This window comes from Heterodontus francisci, chromosome 43 (genome assembly GCF_036365525.1).
Source record: "Heterodontus francisci isolate sHetFra1 chromosome 43, sHetFra1.hap1, whole genome shotgun sequence".
NCBI classification, from domain to species: Eukaryota; Metazoa; Chordata; class Chondrichthyes; order Heterodontiformes; family Heterodontidae; genus Heterodontus; species Heterodontus francisci.
The window spans coordinates 12894721-12912653 of NC_090413.1; the positions used below are offsets into that span (position 1 = coordinate 12894721).

The 17933-nt window shown below is 48.5% G+C and overlaps 1 protein-coding gene across 7 annotated transcripts in view; it reads left to right on the plus strand.

The window, feature by feature from the left end:
* The window catches only part of gmip (GEM interacting protein), a 98911-nt gene that overhangs the window by 68593 nt on the left and 12385 nt on the right, over positions 1 to 17933 (plus strand). For all 7 annotated transcript variants that reach the window (XM_068020921.1, XM_068020922.1, XM_068020923.1 and 4 more), the window contains 8 exons: positions 5034 to 5114; positions 9411 to 9605; positions 10902 to 11039; positions 12080 to 12270; positions 12389 to 12495; positions 15830 to 15919; positions 16658 to 16750; positions 17492 to 17655. In XM_068020921.1, coding sequence (XP_067877022.1) covers positions 5034 to 5114; positions 9411 to 9605; positions 10902 to 11039; positions 12080 to 12270; positions 12389 to 12495; positions 15830 to 15919; positions 16658 to 16750; positions 17492 to 17655 — 1059 coding nt within the window. The remainder of the gene's footprint in view (positions 1 to 5033; positions 5115 to 9410; positions 9606 to 10901; positions 11040 to 12079; positions 12271 to 12388; positions 12496 to 15829; positions 15920 to 16657; positions 16751 to 17491; positions 17656 to 17933) is intronic.

The window sequence follows — 17933 nt, forward strand, 5'->3', positions numbered from 1 at the left end:
GACAGACTCTTCCACAGGTGCTGCAGATAAAATTGGTTGTTAGGGCTGTTTCGCAGTTGGCTCTCCCCTTGCGCTTCTGTCATTTTTCCTGCCAACTGCTAAGTCTCTTCGACTCGCCACACTTTAGCCCCGCCTTTATGGTTGCCTGCCAGCTCTGGCGATCGCTGGCAACTGAGTCCCACGACTTGTGATCAATGTCACAGGACTTCATGTCGTGTTTGCTGACGTCTTTAAAGCGGAGACATGGACGGCCGGTAGGTCCGATAACAGTGGCGAGCTCGCTGTACAATGTGTCCTTGGGGATCCTGCCATCTTCCATGCGGCTCACATGGCCAAGCCATCTCAAGCGCCGCTGACTCAGTAGTGTGTATAAGCTGGGGATGTTGGCCGCCTCGAGGACTACTGTGTTGGAGATGTGGTCCTGCCACCTGATGCCAAGGCTTCTCCGGAGGCAGCGAAGATGGAATGAATTGAGACGTCGCTCTTGGCTGGCATACCTTGTCCAGGCCTCGCTGCCATAGAGCAAGGTACTGAGGACACAGGCTTGATACACTCGGACTTTTGTGTTCTGCGTCAGTGCACCATTTTCCCACACTCTCTTGGCCAGTTTGGACATAGCAGTGGAAGCCTTTCCCATGCGCTTGTTGATTTCTGCATCGAGAGACAGGTTACTGGTGATAGTTGAGCCTAGGTAGGTGAATTCTTGAATCACTTCCAGAGCATGGTCGCCGATATTGATGGATGGAGCATTTCTGATGTCCTGTCCCATGATGTTCGTTTTCTTGAGGCTGATGGTTAGGCCAAATTCGTTGCAGGCAGCCGCAAACCTGTCGATGAGACTCTGCAGGCACTCTTCTGTGTGAGATGTTAATGCAGCATCGTCAGCAAAGAGGAGTTCCCTGATGAGGACTTTCCGTACTTTGGTCTTCGCTCTTAGGCGAGCAAGGTTGAACAACCTGCCACCTGATCTTGTGTGGAGGAAAATTCCTTCTTCTGAAGACTTGAACGCGTGTGAGAACAGGAGGGAGAAGAAAATCCCAAACAGTGTAGGTGTGAGAACGCAGCACTATTTCACGCCACTCTGGATCGGAAAGATGAGGCGACGCTATGCTGAATTGTGCCTTTCATATTGTCATGGAATGAGGTGATGATACTTAGTAGCTTTGGTGGACATCCGATCTTTTCTAGTGGTCTGAAGAGACCACGTCTGCTGATGAGGTCAAAGGCTTTGGTGAGATCAATGAAAGCAACGTAGAGGGGCATCTGTTGTTCTCGGCATTTCTCTTGTAGCTGACGAAGGGAGAACAGCATGTCAATGGTCGATCTCTCTGCATGAAAGCCACACTGTGCCTCAGGGTAGACACGCTCGGCCAGCTTCTGGAGCCTGTTTAAAGCGACTCGAGCGAAGACTTTCCCCACTATGCTGAGCAGGGAGATTCCACGGTAGTCCGGCGGTCACCTTTGTTTTCATAGAGGGTGATGATATTGGCATTGCGCATGTCCTGTGGTACTGCTCCCTCGTCCCAGCACAGGCAAAGCAGTTCGTAGAGTGCTGAGAGTATGGCAGGCTTAGCACTCTTGATTATTTCAGGGGTAATGCCATCCTTCCCAGGGGCTTTTCCGCTGGCTAGAGAATCAATGGCATCACTGAGTTCCGATTTTGTTGGCTGTACATCCAGCTCATCCATGACTGGCGGAGACTGGGTTTCATTGAGGGCGGTCTCAGTGACAACAGTCTCCCTGGAGTACAATTCTAGGTAGTGCACAACCCAGCGGTCCATTTGCTTGCATTGGTCAGTGATTGTGTCCCCTGATTTAGATTTGAGGGGAGCGATTTTCTTGATGGTTGGCCCAAAAGCTCTCTTAATGCCATCATACATTCCTCTGATGTTTCCGGTGTCAGAGGCCAGCTGAATATGACTGCATAGGTGTTGCCAGTCGTCATTTGCGCAGCGCCTGGCTGTTCTTTGTGCAGCGCTTCTGGCTGCTTTAAGTGCGACGGATGTTAACTTGCTGGGGGCTTTTTTGTAGTTCAGCAGTGCAATGCGCTTAGCGGCTATGACAGGTTCCAGCTCTTCAAAATGAGATTGAAACCAGTCTGCATTCCGCTTCACACGTTTGCCTTAGGTGGTCATGGCTGACTCATAGATGGCGTCTCTGATGTGGGCCCACTTGGTCTCTGCATCCCCTGTGGGAGTGTTTTGAAGGGCTTTTTCAAGTGAATTTAGAAATTTTGGCAACAGCTGTGGATAAGAAATTCTGCTCGTGTTGATGCGCGGGTGGCCCTTCTGCTTGGAGTGATGCAGCTTCTTTGGTTTGAGTCTAACCTTGCTGCACACCAGGGAGTGGTCGGTGTCGCAGTCCGCACTGTGGAAGCTGCGTGTGATTTGAACACAGTTTAAGGAGGCTCGCCTTGTGATGATGAGGTCCAGCTGGTGCCAACGACGTGATCTTGGGTGCCTTCAAGAAACCTTGACAGGGTTTAGTGTGAAAGAACGAGTTGGTGATGCAGAGGTTATGATAGGTACACAACTCAAGCAGTCTCTGTCCATTCTCATTCATCCTTCCAATGCCATAGCGCCCAAGGCAGGAGGGTCATGAGTCTTGGTCAGCCCCAACCCTGGCATTAAAGTCCCCCAGCAGGAACAGATGTTCGGTATTGGGGATGCTACTAACTGTATTATGGAGTCCCTCGTAGAACTGGTCTTTATCTCCAGGTGGGGAGCAAAGTGTTGGAGCATAGATGCTGAGTAGGTGTACTGGACCAGAGGTTGAGCAGTCGGATGGACAGTATGCGTTCTGAGCCATTTGAGGGAGGCTCTATCATGCTGAGCAAGGAGTTTCTGATGGTGAAGCCCACTCCATGCTGTCTTGATTCTTCAGGATCCCTACCCTGCCAGTAGAAGGTGTAGACTTGCTCTATTAGAGATCCACTCGCAGGGAGGCGTGTCTCCTGAAGTGCTGCAATGTCCACATTGAGCCTACTGAGCTCGTTGTTAATGATGGCGGTCTTCCGAGAATCGTTGATTTGTGTAAGGTCTTCCGACAGGCCAGGACACATAGTTCTGACTTTCCAGCTTGCAAAACGAAGGGCTGGTACCTTCTTTCCTTTTTTCGTGTTGTTTGGTGCGGTGTATCAGTCCACCTTTCGGGCAATGACCCTGAGCTCCAAGCACCCATTGAAGCAGGTGGACTGTGGCGGGACAGAACCTTATTGACCGGTTTGAGGCGGGCGGTAGCTGTCCAGTGAGATGCGATGACCTCTCCCACCGACAAAGGCAACCCATGGCGCCCAATCTCTATGCCAATTGAGCTGGACTTATAACCCATAACTGCTGCCTTCTGTGTTGTTTCGGTCGCTGTGAGGCGACTATGGAGTGACCTCTCCATGGCGCATGCCTGGGCGAATGTATGGAGGTTGTGAGTTGCCCAAACATCAAAACCCCCCTCTTGGCCTTTCTGGTGGGTTCCAAAGGAGTGCAGAGTACGACGTTTGGCACCGGTATGGCTGCAGGAACTGCTGGAAACATGCCAAAGGTGACACATGACCGCCTACGGGGTTCCGCTCCGGATTTTCTGTTAGGGTTTACTCCTTTAGCCTTGGTCTCTCCCGAGACGCCCACAAGGCAGTGGGGTTGTTAGGGCCCCTGCTCAAGTGGATGCCGGTGGGAGGAGGGGGTGCGAGGGGGAGGGTTGGAGGGAAGGGGGTGCGAGGCGGAGCTGGGAAGGGGGGTGGGGGGTGGGGGGGGGTGCAGGGGGAAGATGTTGCAAGGGGGGAGGGGTGGGGGAAGGGGGTGCGGGGGGGTGAGCTGTGAGGGGGGAGCTGGGAAGGGGAAGCGGGGGGGGGGTGAGGAGGGAGGAAGGGGAAATGGTGGGGGGGTTAGTGGGTGCAGGTAATAAAACATTTCATCAGTTCCCACCATCGATGCCGGGAAAGCTCATTCGCGTCCTCCGGGAGGTGGGCGACAGCCTCGGGCGCCGGTACCAGCAGGAATTCGCCGACATTGCGCTGCAAATGCACTACGAGCTGCACATCTCCCGCAGGCGCTTTGAAGTTGTGGCCAAGGAAGCCTTTCCGCGATGGAGTCAACTGGGGCCAGGCCACTTCACAATTATTCACATCATATTCCATCTGCCGTGTTCTTGCCCAGTCATTTAGCCTGTCCAAGTCCCCTTGAAGCCTCCTTGCATCCTCCTCACAACTTACATTCTCACCTAGTTTTACGTCATCAGCAAATTTGGAAATATTACAATTGGCCCGCACATCCAAATCATTTATATAGATTGTGAACAGCTGTGGCCCAAGCACTCCTCCTTGTGGTACCCCATTAGTAACAGCCTGCCATCCTGAGAATGACCCATTTATTCCTACTCTGTTTTCTGTTTTAGACGCGGGCACGATAGCGTCTTTTAAGATGTATCTAGACAGATACATGAATGGGCAGGAAGCAAAGAGATACAGACCCTTAGAAAATAGGCGACATGTTTAGATAGAGGATCTGGATCGGCGCAGGCTTGGAGGGCCGAAGGGCCTGTTCCTGTGCTGTAATTTTCTTTGTTCCGTCTGTTAACCAATCTCATTCCAGTATATTACCTCCAATTCCATGTGCTGTAATTTTGTTTACTAACCTCCTGTGTGGGGTGGTAGAATTTTTATTGCCACAGTGGGGTGGGGGGTGTGGTTAGGTATGACTTTAAAAATTTTAATTTACCAGCAGTTCTGACCACCCTTTAAAAATTGCCGGCCCACCCTCTCCATGTGACTGGGGGGGGAGGGGAGAGGGGGGGTGGTGGGGCGAGCTGACCTGGGTATTTAAGCGAGCCGCCGCGCAGTAGATCACGACGGCATGCAGCGCACGGACCAGTGTGCGAGCTGCGATTTTTTTTTTTTTGCACTCACTACTGTGAGTGACAGCAGGCGCTTAAAATCCAGCCCTTTTTCTCCTACACTAGCCAGTCCGTTTACCCACTGAGTCCTTGAGGGAGCTATGCTTTTTTTAAAACAAAGATTCTCCCCCTTTTCTTGTCAACAGCCTCTGATGTTGAGAAAAAACGAACTGGAGAAACACCGTCGGGACTTTAAGGAGCAATGGCAGAAGGAGCAGCGCAGAATGGTGAGTGAAACACGACTGGCAAAGTAAATCGCCCAGGCAGTGCCATGGACAAGTGTCAGTGACCTTGATCAACATCTGCACAGGCTTGCACCCTACAGCTGGCATTACCTATTCGAGTGGGAACCCTGTCTAACTTCCCCTCCCCACAAAACTGCACTAAGGTCAATGATACTTGTGAGGAGAATCCTGTTAATCGAGGGTTCAGTAGTATATTATGCCACCATCTTTCCCTGCGGTGCCCATCACCCCAAGATGAACTAACTCAACACAGGTGGGACCATTTCCGACAGTGTTAGTTTGGTTCAGTTGGTAGTACTCCTGCCTGAGAGTCAAAAAATTGTGGGTTCAAGTCCCACTCCAAAGATCTAGGCTGACCTGAGTGCAGTATTGAGAGAGTGCTGCACTGTCAGAGATTCTATTTTCAGATCAGATTCGAAAAGGGGTGTTCCATGAGGATTGATGTCTGGACCACTGTTGTTCACCATTTATGTAAACAATTTGGGCCTTGGGAATCGCAAGTACAATTCCAAAATTTGTGGACAACTTCAAATTGGGTATATGGTTACTACAGAAGGGGACTGTGACAAGTTACAGGAAAACATTAACAAACTTGCAGAACAGGCGTACGATTGGCAAATGAACTTCAATATAGAGAAGTGTAAAATGATACATTTTGGCAGGAAGAATATGGGGGCCACATACTCTTTGGAAAACGACCATCTTAATTGTGTACAAGAGCAGAGCGATCTGGGTAACAAATGCTCAAAACAGTACAAGTAGTGACACAGGTTAATACGAACCGAGTACTGGCAGTTCATCTCTAGAGAGAGAATTGGAAAGAAGACAAGTTATGTTAAACTTACATAGAACCTTGCTGAGACCACACTTGGCACACTGTGGCGGCGCAGTGGTTAGCACCGCAGTCTCACAGCTCCAGCGACCCGGGTTCAATTCTGGGTACTGCCTGTGTGGAGTTTGCAAGTTCTCCCTGTGTCTGCGTGGGTTTCCGCCAGGTGCTCCGGTTTCCTCCCACATGCCAAAGACTTGCAGGTTGATAGGTTAATTGGCCATTATAAATTGCCCCTAGTATAGGTAGGTGGTAGGGAAATATAGGGACAGGTGGGGATGTGGTAGGAAGATGGGATTAGTGTAGGATTAGTATAAATGGGTGGTTGATGGTCGGCACAGACTCGGTGGGCCGAAGGGCCTGTTTCAGTGCTGTATCTCTAAACTAAACTGTCAGCAGTTATACTGTCCATATTGAAAAAATATGAAGGTTCTGGGGAAGGTGGAAAAGACATTTACAAGGATGATACCAGAACTGAGAGTTTAATATTGAACAGGCTGGGGCTATTTTCTCTAGAAAAGAGAAGACTGAGGGATGAACTGATAGAGGTCTTTAAGATTATGAAAGGGTTTGTTGGGGTAAACATAGAGAAGGGGCTAGAAATTAGTTTTGTCAATGGAACTGTGTGTATCACTGAACTGGACCAGCCACATAAATGCTATGGCTACAAGATTGGAGGACAGCGAATGTGGTACCATTATTCAAGAAGGGTAGCAGGGATAAACCAGGCCAGTGAGTCTAACATAAGTGGTAGGGAAGCTATTGGAAAAAATTCTGAGGGACAGGATTAATCTCCACTTGGAGAGGCAGGGATTAATAAGGGATAGTCAGCATGGCTTTGTCAGGGGGAGATCGTGTCCAACAAACTTGATTGAATTTTTCGAGGAGGTGACTAGATGTGTAGATGAGGGTAAAGCAGTTGATGTAGTCTATATGGACTTCAGTAAGGTTTTGATAAGGTCCCGCATGGGAAATTGGTTAAGAAGGTAAGAGCCCATGGGATCCAGGGCAATTTGGCAAATTGGATCCAAAATTGGCTTAATGGCAGGAGGCAGAGGGTGATGGTCGAGGGTTGTTTTTGCGATTGGAAGCCTGTGACCAGTGGTGTACCGTAGGGATCGGTGTTGGGACCCTTGCTGTTTTTAGTGTCCTTTAATGATTTTGACGTGAATATAGGAGGTATGATCAGTCAGTTCGCAGATGACATGAAAATTGGTGGTGTTGTAAATAGTGAGGAGGAAAGCCTTTGATTACAGGACGATAAAGATGGGCTGGTAAGATGGGCGGAGCAGTGGCAAATGGAATTTAATCCTGAGAAGTGTGAGGTGATGCATTTTGAGAGGACTAACAAGGCAAGGGAATATACAATGGATGGGAGGACCCTAGGAAGTACAGAGGGTCAGAGGGACCTTGGTGTACTTGTCCATAGATCACTGAAGGCAGCAGCACAGGTAGATAAGGTGATTCAGAAGGCATATGGGATACTTGCCTTTATTAGCCGAGGCATAGAATATAAGAGCAGGGAGATTATGATGGAGCTGTATAAAACGCTAGTTAGGCCACAGCTGGAGTACTGTGTACAGTTCTGGTCACCACACCATAGGAAGGATGTGATTGCACTGGAGAGGGTGCAGAGGAGATTCACCAGGATGTTGCCTGGGCTGGAGAATTTCAGCTATGAAGAGAGACTGGATAGGCTAGGGTTGTTTTATTTAGAGCAGAGAAGGCTGAGGGGGGACCTGGTTGAGGTATACAAAATTATGAGGGGCATTGATAGGTTAGATAGGAAGAAACTTTTTCCCTTAGCAGAAGGGGTCAATAACCAGGGGGCATAGGTTTAAGGTAAGGGGCAGGAGGTTTAGAGGGGAGTTGAGGAAAAAAATTTTCACCCAGAGGGTGGTTGGAATCTGCAATGCAGATTCTGGAGGCAGAAACCTTCTCAACATTTAAGAAGTATTTAGATGAGCACTTGAAATGCCATAGCATACAAGGCAATGGGCCAATTGCTGGAAAATGGAATTAGAATAGTTCGGTGCTTGATGGTCAGCACAGACACAATGGCCGAAGGGCCTGTTTCTGTGCTTTATAACTCTGACTCTAAGAGCAGGTCAGAGGCTGGGAATTCTGCAGCGAGCAACTCACCTCCCATCTCCCCAGTGCTTGTCCACCATCTACAAAGTACAAGTCAGGAGTGTGATGGAATACTCTCCAACAACACTCAAGTGGCTCGACACCGTCCGAACAAAGTAGCCCACTTGATTAGCACCCCATCCACCACCTTCAACATTCACCACCGACGCACAGTGGCAGCAGTGTGTATCATCTACAAGATGCACTGCAGCAACTTACCAAGACTCCTTAGACAACACCTTCCAAACCTGCGACCTCTACCACCTAGAAGGACAAGGGCAACAGATGCATGGGAACACCACCACCTGCAAGTTCCCCTCCAATTCACACACCATGCTGACTTGGAACTATATCACCATTCCTTCACTGTCACTGGGTCAAAATCCTGGAACTCCCTTCCTAACAGCACTGTGGGTGTACCTACACCCCAAGAACTGCAGCGGTTCAAGAAGGCGGCTCAGCACCACCTTCTCAAGGGCAATTGGGGATGGGCAATAAATGCCTAGCCAGCGACGTCCACATCCCCTGAACGAATGAAAAAGAAACTGGCAGCCAATCGGATAATGCCTGTTTAAGGCCACTGCCCGAGATGACTTTCTGCTCCAAGATATTTCCACTTGCAGGGGAGATCGGAACTTAGGGCCATAAATGTAAGATAGTCACTGATAAATCCAATGGAATTCAGGGGAAACTTCTTTACCCGAGAGTGGTTCAAATGTGGAACTCGCTACAAGGAGTAACTGAGATGACTGGTATAGATGTAGTTAAGGGGAACTAGATGAACACACAAAGGAGAAAGGAATAGAAGCGTACAATGATCGGGGGAGATGGAAGTAGGATAGGAGGAGGCTTGCATGCAGCATAAACACCAGAATGGACCAGTTGGGCTGAATGGCCTGTTTCTGTGCTGTAAATGTAATACATCAGTTGAGGCTCCACCCCCTTAGGTGGATTTTAAATATCCCGTGACATTGTTTAATAAGCAGGGGGAGTTCTCTGGGGCAACAGTGATTCTCTGACCAGTGCCAGCTAAAACCTGATTAATTGATCGTTTATCTCACCAACTGTGTTTGGAATCCTGCACATTCCCTTAGTGACTGCACGTTGAAAAGTCAAGAGCTTTGGTATGTCCTGAGAATGTGATATGATGCTATATAAATGCGAGATGATTTGCTCAGATCTGCTGACCAATGTAGGAGTGTTTAGAGCGATCCTTTTAAAAAGACGTTGCTGTGTCCGGGGCAATAAAGCTGAATGAATAAAGTGCATTATGGGGACGTGGCTGGTCTCCGAGGCTGTGACCTTGTTCTATTCTGCAGAACGATGCACTGACCGCGCTGCGGAAGTCAAAGCAGGCGTACCATCAGCGCTGCGAGGATTTTGAGAAGGCGAAACTGCAGAGTGCCAAGGCCGAGGAAGAGCAGCAGTCTCTGAGTGTGAGCGGCACTAATCCGGGCAGCGCCAGCAAGCACCTGGAGAAACGCAGGCGGTCAAAGGACGAGGCACATTTGAAGGTGAGTGAGGGCACTTCGTGGGGGCGGGGGAGTGTGGATTTACCATCTCTATGTGAATGTATTCCTGCAAGTTTCATCACATGACCTCCTGCCACTAGCTGCGCTGCCCGGATGATCCTGTCATTGATCACACATGTCTATCCTCATGGCGCACTCCATGCCAATCGGAAAGCAAACACTCTTGGTTACTCAATTGGATTCCTGACTGTCACTGTCAGTCAAACAGCCTTATTCCCACCTCCAACATTGTTGTAACTGGTAAATGGAAATGTTTAAAGAATATGAAAAAACACACAAATTTTTCAAAGCCGCTATAATTTTTCTCCAGGGTTTTGCCCCCAGCTGTGTCCTGGCGATTAATCTGCAATTCCTGGAGACTCCAGGAACATCCTGGAGAGTTGGTAACCCCTATTCATGCGTGAGCCCAGTCGGTGAATGTCACCAGGCTGATTGCCACCCCCTTGTGATGTCCCTCAGGATCAATCAGGAGCAAGAAGCAGGGATATTTTTATGCCGCCTCTGCTCTAGCTCATTTCGCCATTTGGTGGCTGTGCCTTCGGCCACAGGCTGTACGCTCTGAAATTTTCTCCACACTGCTCTCCTTTTACAGCTCTCCTCAACATGCACCTCTTTCACCAGACTTTTGGTCCCCCTCTCCGCCCCTCATAACATCTGCCTCTTTGGCTTGATGCTCTTCTCTGTTCAATTACACCTCTGTGGAACACCTTAGGACATTTTTCTATGGTAAAAGTGCTATATAAATGCAAATTGTTGCCTTTTTGTCCTCTCTATCACTTTAGGTGATGGAAGCTGTTTCAATGGTAATTTTCTTGAATTATTCCCGTCAGGGTACACCGGGTAACTCATCAGACTGTATGTGAACCGGGACAGTGAATTTGACAGGCACTTTGACTGTTGTAGGCAACCTGGCTGAGCAGTCATCCGGTCTGATATATATTTTTTTTAAATCTCCCTTTCCCTACCCCAGGGGTGCAAATCGTGGCTCTGGTCAGCGAGCTGCACATGGGGCATTGTACAGGAGGCCTCTCTGGTCTGATTTTCTCTGGGAATTACTGGGTCAGGTTCGAGAGGCCTTGGGAATGAGGTCAGTTTTCTGGAGTGAGGGTTTCTGACTGCTGTCGGAGAGGGGACGTGCTCTGCGTCAGGCCAAGCTGACGTCTCACGGTTGAAGGGCCTCTGCTTTAACCAGTTACATCATACAGTCCCTGGAGACCTAATCATCTGGATGACTTGCAGCACCGCAAGGGCTAAGCTCTGTTTTTCCCCTCCTGCCAGCTTCAGGATGCTGAAATCTATTACAGAAACTGTGTTTTCGAGGCCAACATCAGGCGCAGGGAGCTGGAGACAATGAAAATGACGATCATCACACAACTTCGTAAACTCATCAACCACGGCGACATCATACTGAAAGAGGTGAGATCTTCGATTAACATTGTGCTTTATCCTTCACTCTCGATGTCTCTCATGCACTTGCTGTCCAGCTCTCTCCTTCCTTACTTTCACCCTTAGTACTCACTGTCCCTCACTGTCTCACTCTCACATTTACCTCTTTCATTCTCTCATCATCCCACTCTTGTCCTTTTTCTGAGTCTCTCTCATTCTATTTGCCTCACTCTCTATCTCCCCCCTCAGTTCTCTCATTGACCCCACCCCCCCCCCCCCCTCTCTCTGCCAATCATACTGACTCCTTCCTAGCCCTCCTGTGAGGGGTCATGTTCAAACAGCTGCCATCACCTGGAAATTGTTTTCTGACTGTCGTACAGGATGCCGATTAACAGGAGGTGTTTAGCCACAAAGCTAGTCTGCTGTTTGGAAAAACACCATCCTATTCGTGGTCACTCTGGGCACTGACCCCAAAACTAGCAGTAAGCTTCAACTGAGGACACCTGAATGTGTACTATAAATTTGGCTGTTTCCCGATACTTTAATGGCTAAGCGAATGCAGCCACCATTCGGGATGGAGCTGAGCCTTACAGAAAAGGCAGTGCTTGGTGGAACGGTGTAGAGTCAAGAGTCATTACAGCACCGAAGGAGGCCATTCGACCCATCGAGTCCATGCCGGCTCTCTATAGAGCAATCCAGTTAGTCCCATTACCCAACTCTAACCTCGTAGCCCTGCAAGTTTATTTCCCTCAAGTGCCCATCCAATTTCCTTTTGCAATCATTGATTGTCTCCCCTTCCCCCACCCTCATAGGCAAGGGTTCCAGGTCATTACCACTCGCTGCGTAAACACGCTCTTCCTCATATTCCCCCTGCACCTCTTACCCAAAACCTTTAATCTGTGTCCCCTAGACCTTGTACTATCAGCTAATGGGAACAGCTTTCCTTTTTTTTTTGTCTTCTCTAAACCTATCATAATCTTGTACACTAATGCCCCTTACCTTATTGAGGTGATAATAGACATAGTCTGGGATTAGTAAAATCTAACCTTTTCGTATATTGGTCTCACTAGGTCTCTGCAACCCTATTCCAAATGCAGCAGGAGCAGGTTGAACAGGTACCATTGGCCTTCCAATCTATGCATGAGAATATCAGACCCTACCAACCTGGCCAGAAATATTTCGAGTTCATTCAAAACCTGGACCAGAAGATGCTGCCCATGGAGATCTATGAATTTGAGGAGTTTGCCACCCCCAGCAGGAGGTTAGTGATAGAGGGCTGAAGTGTGGATGGAGTATGGCCCATTGGGATTCTGTACTGGGATTGATTGGAAGGGTTTGGCCCATTGATCAATTACATGTTAACTTTTTTTAACTTGCAGGTCCTCCCCTGCAGGAAGGCGTAAAAGTGGTGCCACGACAATCCATCGATCATCAACGTCTTCTGGTGACTTCCCAGGCGTGTTAGAAGAGTCTGAAAACAAACTCAGTAAGTCGATGAAAGCAGTTTTCCAAAACAGGGAAGCCTGTCTTATATTCTGAGGTGGGGGAAGAGATGAAACCTCAGTAAAGGAAGCAAACAGAAAGGGTTGAACTCCTTCACAAATACGAAGGTTCTACTGTGAAATTTGTAGCTCATTCTTCAAATATTTTCCCTTCGTTGGGACCAGTCCAAGACTCGTGTGAATCTGTTGGACTAAGGGGACAAGAGACGCATGCAGATCCTGTTCTGGGATACTGTGTTCTCCCTGTAACCTGCAACTCATCTCCCATGTCAACCAGCCTTCCAGCTGTCATCAGCTGGTGGGTGCGCAGGACACACGATCGTTTGGACTTGAGCCCAATCACTGCAATGATGAGTCTGATGGATCTCTCGTTGCCCCTTCGCACTCTCTCCACCCTGTATTGGCACTCTAATCTTGGTCTCTCTCCTCCCCTCTCATCAATGTGTCTCAACCCACGTCCTTCGCACACACACACCCAGGATAGTATTCCCATCACTCACTCACAGGTAGGAATTTGTTGAGCAGCCCCGATGCTGCAATATTGTATTGGATTGGATGGATGCCCAGCAGCCCCTCGGCATAGTGGCGCAATGGTTAGCACCGCAGCCTTACAGCTCCAGAGACCCGGGTTCAATTCTGGGTACTGCCTGTGTGGAGTTTGCAAGTTCTCCCTGTGTCTGCGTGGGTTTTCTCCGGGTGCTCCGGTTTCCTCCCACCACCAAAAGACTTGCAGTTGATAGGTAAATTGGCTGTTATAAATTGCCCCTAGTAGAGGTAGGTGTGGGAATATAAGGACAGGTGGGGATGTTGTAGAAATATGGGATTAGTGTAGGATTAGTATAAATGGGTGGTTGATGGTCGGCACAGACTCGGTGGGCCGAAGGGCCTGTTTCAGTGCTGTATCTCTAATAATAAAAAAATAAATAAATAGCCGAATCCATTGTGGGCCTGGGCACGTGGATGTGGCCGTCGCTGGCAAGGCCAGCATTTGTTGCCCATCCCCAATTGTCCTTGACAACTAATTTGCTCGGCCATTTCAGAGGGCAGTTAAGAATCAACCACATTGCTGTGGATCTGGAGTCACATGTAGGCCAGACCAGTAAGGACGGCAGATTTCTTTCCCTAAAGGACATTAGTGAGCCAGATGGGTTTTTATGTTGGTTGATGATAGCTTCATGGCACCATTACTGAGACTAGCTTTCAAGCTAATTAAGTAATCAATTAATTGAATTGTTATGAACTAATTGAATTTAAATTCCACCAGCTGCTGGGGTGGGAATTGAACCAGTGTCCCCGGGGCATTAGCCTGGGCCTCTGGATTATTAGTTCAGTGAAGTTACAACGATGCCACCATCTCCCCAAAAATATTTGAAGGGGAAAAGTTTGGAAGGCTAAGGGGAAAGAGCAGGGGAGCTGGGACTGATTAACTAGCTTTCAAAGAGCCAGCAGATGCACTGTGGGCCAAATGGCTGCCTTCTGTGCCAACTTGTATTTATATAATGTTGTTTTCAAGTCTCTGAAATGAAGAAAGCCTTGTGTTTATATAGCACTTCTCGCAATCTTAGAATGACCCCAATGAAGTATGTTTTTGAAGAGTAGTCACTGTTTTAATATAGGAAATGGAACAGGTAGTGAAACAGTGGAATGTTAGTTTAGTTTAGAGATACAGCACTGATACAGGCCCTTCGGCCCACCGAGTCTGTGCCAACCATCAACCACCCATTTATACTAATCCTACACTAATCCCATATTCCTACCACATCCCCACCTGTCCCTATATTTCCCTACCACCTACCTACACTAGGGCAATTTCTAATGGCCAATTTACCTATCAACCTGCAAGTCTTTGGCATGTGGGAGGAAACCGGAGCACCCGGAGGAAACCCACGCAGACACAGGGAGAACTTGCAAACTCCACACAGGCAGTACCCAGAATTGAACCCGGGTCGCTGGAGCTGTGAGGCTGCGGTGCTAACCACTGCGCCACTGTGCCGCCTAGATTGTGAGCACAAATCGGGAGTGCAGTTTGAAGCTATGACCTATTGACTGGAAGGCAAGAGTGCTATCCACCGAGTCAAGGCTGACATACAATAAGACTTGCAGAACAATAAGAATGACAGTTCAGCCAGTGCCAAATGTAGATTACATAAACTAAAATGTAGCATCGAGGGATTACAAAGATTATTGTTATCTTTAGTTTTACAGGTAGCTTTTTTTTTGGGTGACCTGTATCTACAATACTGTCAATTTGTGATTTAATTTATTTCCTGTACTTAACAGATTTTTTCCAGTACAAGTTAATGGATCCTGAATGCCATTTAATATCTCATAAAGTGAAGGATAGGGACTTAAGTTATGGAGAGAGACTAGAGAAGCTTAAAGCAGAGAAGTTTAAAGGGAGATTTGATAAAAGGATTGAAAATTGAGGGATTTTGTTGGGGTAGATGGGGAGAAACTTTCTTCAGAGGACTCAGATTTAACATAATTGGCAAAATGTCAGTGGGCAGATGAGAAATTATTTTATGCAGAGAGTTGTGATCTGGAATGCACTGCCTGAAAGGGTGGTGGAAGCGAATTCAATAGTAACTTCCAGTGGGGAATTGGATATATACTTAAAAAGGAAAAACTTGCATGGCCATGGGGAAAGAGCAAGGGAGTGGACTGAATTGGATAGCATTACCAAAGAGCTGGCACAGGCATGATGGGCTGAACGGCCTCTTTCTGTGTTGCATAATTCTATGAAAGCTTGCTGCTTTGTCCCCGACAATCAGTACGATTGAGAAGGGTTCTCGAGAACAGTGAAACTGAAAGAATGGGCAGAGGTGGCACAGTGGCGCAGTGGTTAGCACCGCAGCCTCACAGCTCCAGCGACCCGGGTTCAATTCTGGGTACTGCCTGTGTGGAGTTTGCAAGTTCTCCCTGTGTCTGCGTGGGTTTCCTCCCACAAGCCAAAAGACTTGCAGGTTGGTAGGTAAATTGGCCATTATAAATTGCCCCTTGTTTAGGTAGGTGGTGGGGAAATATAGGGACAGGTGGGGATGTGGTAGGAACATGGGATTAGTGTAGGATTAGTATAAATGGGTGGTTGATGGTCGGCACAGACTCGGTGGGCCGAAGGGCCTGTTTCAGTGCTGTATCTCTAAACTAAACTAAGGCGCCTTGGAATGCTTTACTACATTAAAGGAGCTATGTAAATGCAAGTTGTTGTTGTGAAGGGCTAGAAGGATCTTTTCTATCCATTCTTGTCATGCCTTCAGCATTGGGGGGGGATTCTGGAACAGACTCAGAGTTTATGCACTTTTTTTTTTCTTGTTGCAGTGTTTCGTAACGCAGCTGGGACGAAGCCTGCCTTAAGTGATGCAGAAGGTCCTGGAGCCAACGTCATTGATTCTCCTATGTCCAGTCCAGGTATGTCAGATAAAGCCACTTCGTTACAGGATTGTGATTTCAATAACTAGCCTCCGGCAGCTTCCGCTATTGGTCCATTGGGTTAGTGCACCCCCTTCCCCGCCGCACCCACCCACCCATCCCACACAAAACACTGGGAACTGTCCTGCGGTAAACACAATGTGATTAATTCAGTCACCATTAAGCGTTGACCGCCAATCATGGCAGGAGAGGGGTTACACGCTGTGTTAAAAGCACGCACATTTCCAACAGGGGCCATCAACCACTGGTCAAGTATGTCAGGAGGCTGTGGGCATGATATACTTGAATGGTGGCCCCCCCCCCCACCCCCCACCCCTGCGGGTTGCAGTGTACTGCTGATGCACTGAAGATACTTTTGCAGGTCCATTAATTTGGGTGGGGTTCAAACCTTGCCGAGGGTTGTGTGCTGGGGGCTGGCAGCAGCTCAAGATCTCGGATAAAGATCACAAATGATGAGCACAGATGAGAATTGTTTTGTCTCCCATATCGATGCCCACACACCCCAAGTCATAGCGTCCAGCTGCCTCTTGAATGGGTCTAGTCCTCAAGCTTTGGTTTGAGGTGTCCAGTTCCTTTTGAAATATGAGAGGGGCACAGCAGTACCAGGAGCTGCCATATCAGCAATTGGGCCATCCCATTTTTAAGTGCGCGTCTGCATCTGACCTCTTTCAGTCAAAGTTTTATGCTTAAAAACTTAATTTCTTTTAAATCTTTCAGCTCATTTCGGTAGGAAATTACCAAAAGTTACACCTTCAGTGATGTCTCCAGATGATTTTGAAGATAGGGATGGGAGCCAGTTGCAGGATAATGGTACGTAACATGGGCTCCAAGCTATTTTTAAAGCAATGAAAGTGGCCTTGGGATGGAATTCAGAGTCCCTCGAACGGTTAAGTTTGTCACAAAATGCCTAAACGACGGTGACCGAGCCACACGCCTGGTGTTGCAGGAGCTCGTTGTGCAGATCGTGTGATGTCCTAGGCAGGAAAGGTCTACGGCTCAGCCAGTCGAGGACAGACTGCTCTCCAGGCCCCTTCAAATAGCCAGCTGTCTGGGCTCTTACAGGAGAACCGGGGGTGGGGGGGGGGGCACCAGGCAGCTGTGTATTTTTCTGCTCTGCAACCTCTTCCCCCGGGTAAGACGGGAAGATGATGAGTAGGATTGGGGGAGGGAAAGAGAGAAGGGAGGAATGGTGTAACAGAAAGGGAAAAATGAGAGAGGAATCTGAGGGGAATAAAGGGGAAAATCGAGGGGATGAGAGAGATGGGGGAAAGGAATGGGGGGAGGAAGTATGGGATGAGGCAGTGGTGAGGGAAGGGTTAAGGGAAAAGGGGCAATAAGCATTCTGGGAGAGAGAAAGTGGATGCTAGAGAGATGGTGAGCGGCAGGGGAGAAAGAGATCAAAGAAGATTTGGGGGAGAGAAAGGAGGAGAGAGGAGTGTGAGGGAGGAGGGGAGAAAGTGATGGCAAAGAGGGAGGGACAGGAATGAGAGGGGAATGGGGGAGGGGAATTATAAATCTAGACTCCATTTATCTTTCGAACTTTTTTTTCAGATTTGACTGACTTGATCAATGAGTCTTCTGCAACATTAGGACGTTTCAAGAATGTCTTACTCTCCAAGGCAGCACAAACTCACCATCTGCGCAAACTCAAAGGCCCAACCAAATGCCGAGAGTGTGAGAGCCTCATCATGGTGAATGGAGCCGAGTGCGAGGAGGTGAGAGCACCTGAGTAGTTAGTACTCACCACGACATGCCCGAGTTCTGTCCGAGGCAGCCCGGCAGCCTGTGGGTCTGTCCATGAACCTATGGCTTTCTACGTTTTAATCGTACTCCAGTGGAACTCTGATCGATGAACAGAGAACCTGGAGGATAGGAGTTTGCTGCTGGTTCAAGGGAATGAGTGAGCAATGTGGTGCTTCCACTCCTGATTGACTATCTTGGTGACCTTTCTCCCTTGCTGGAATATGCGTGTTAGCGAATGTCAGGCGAGGGC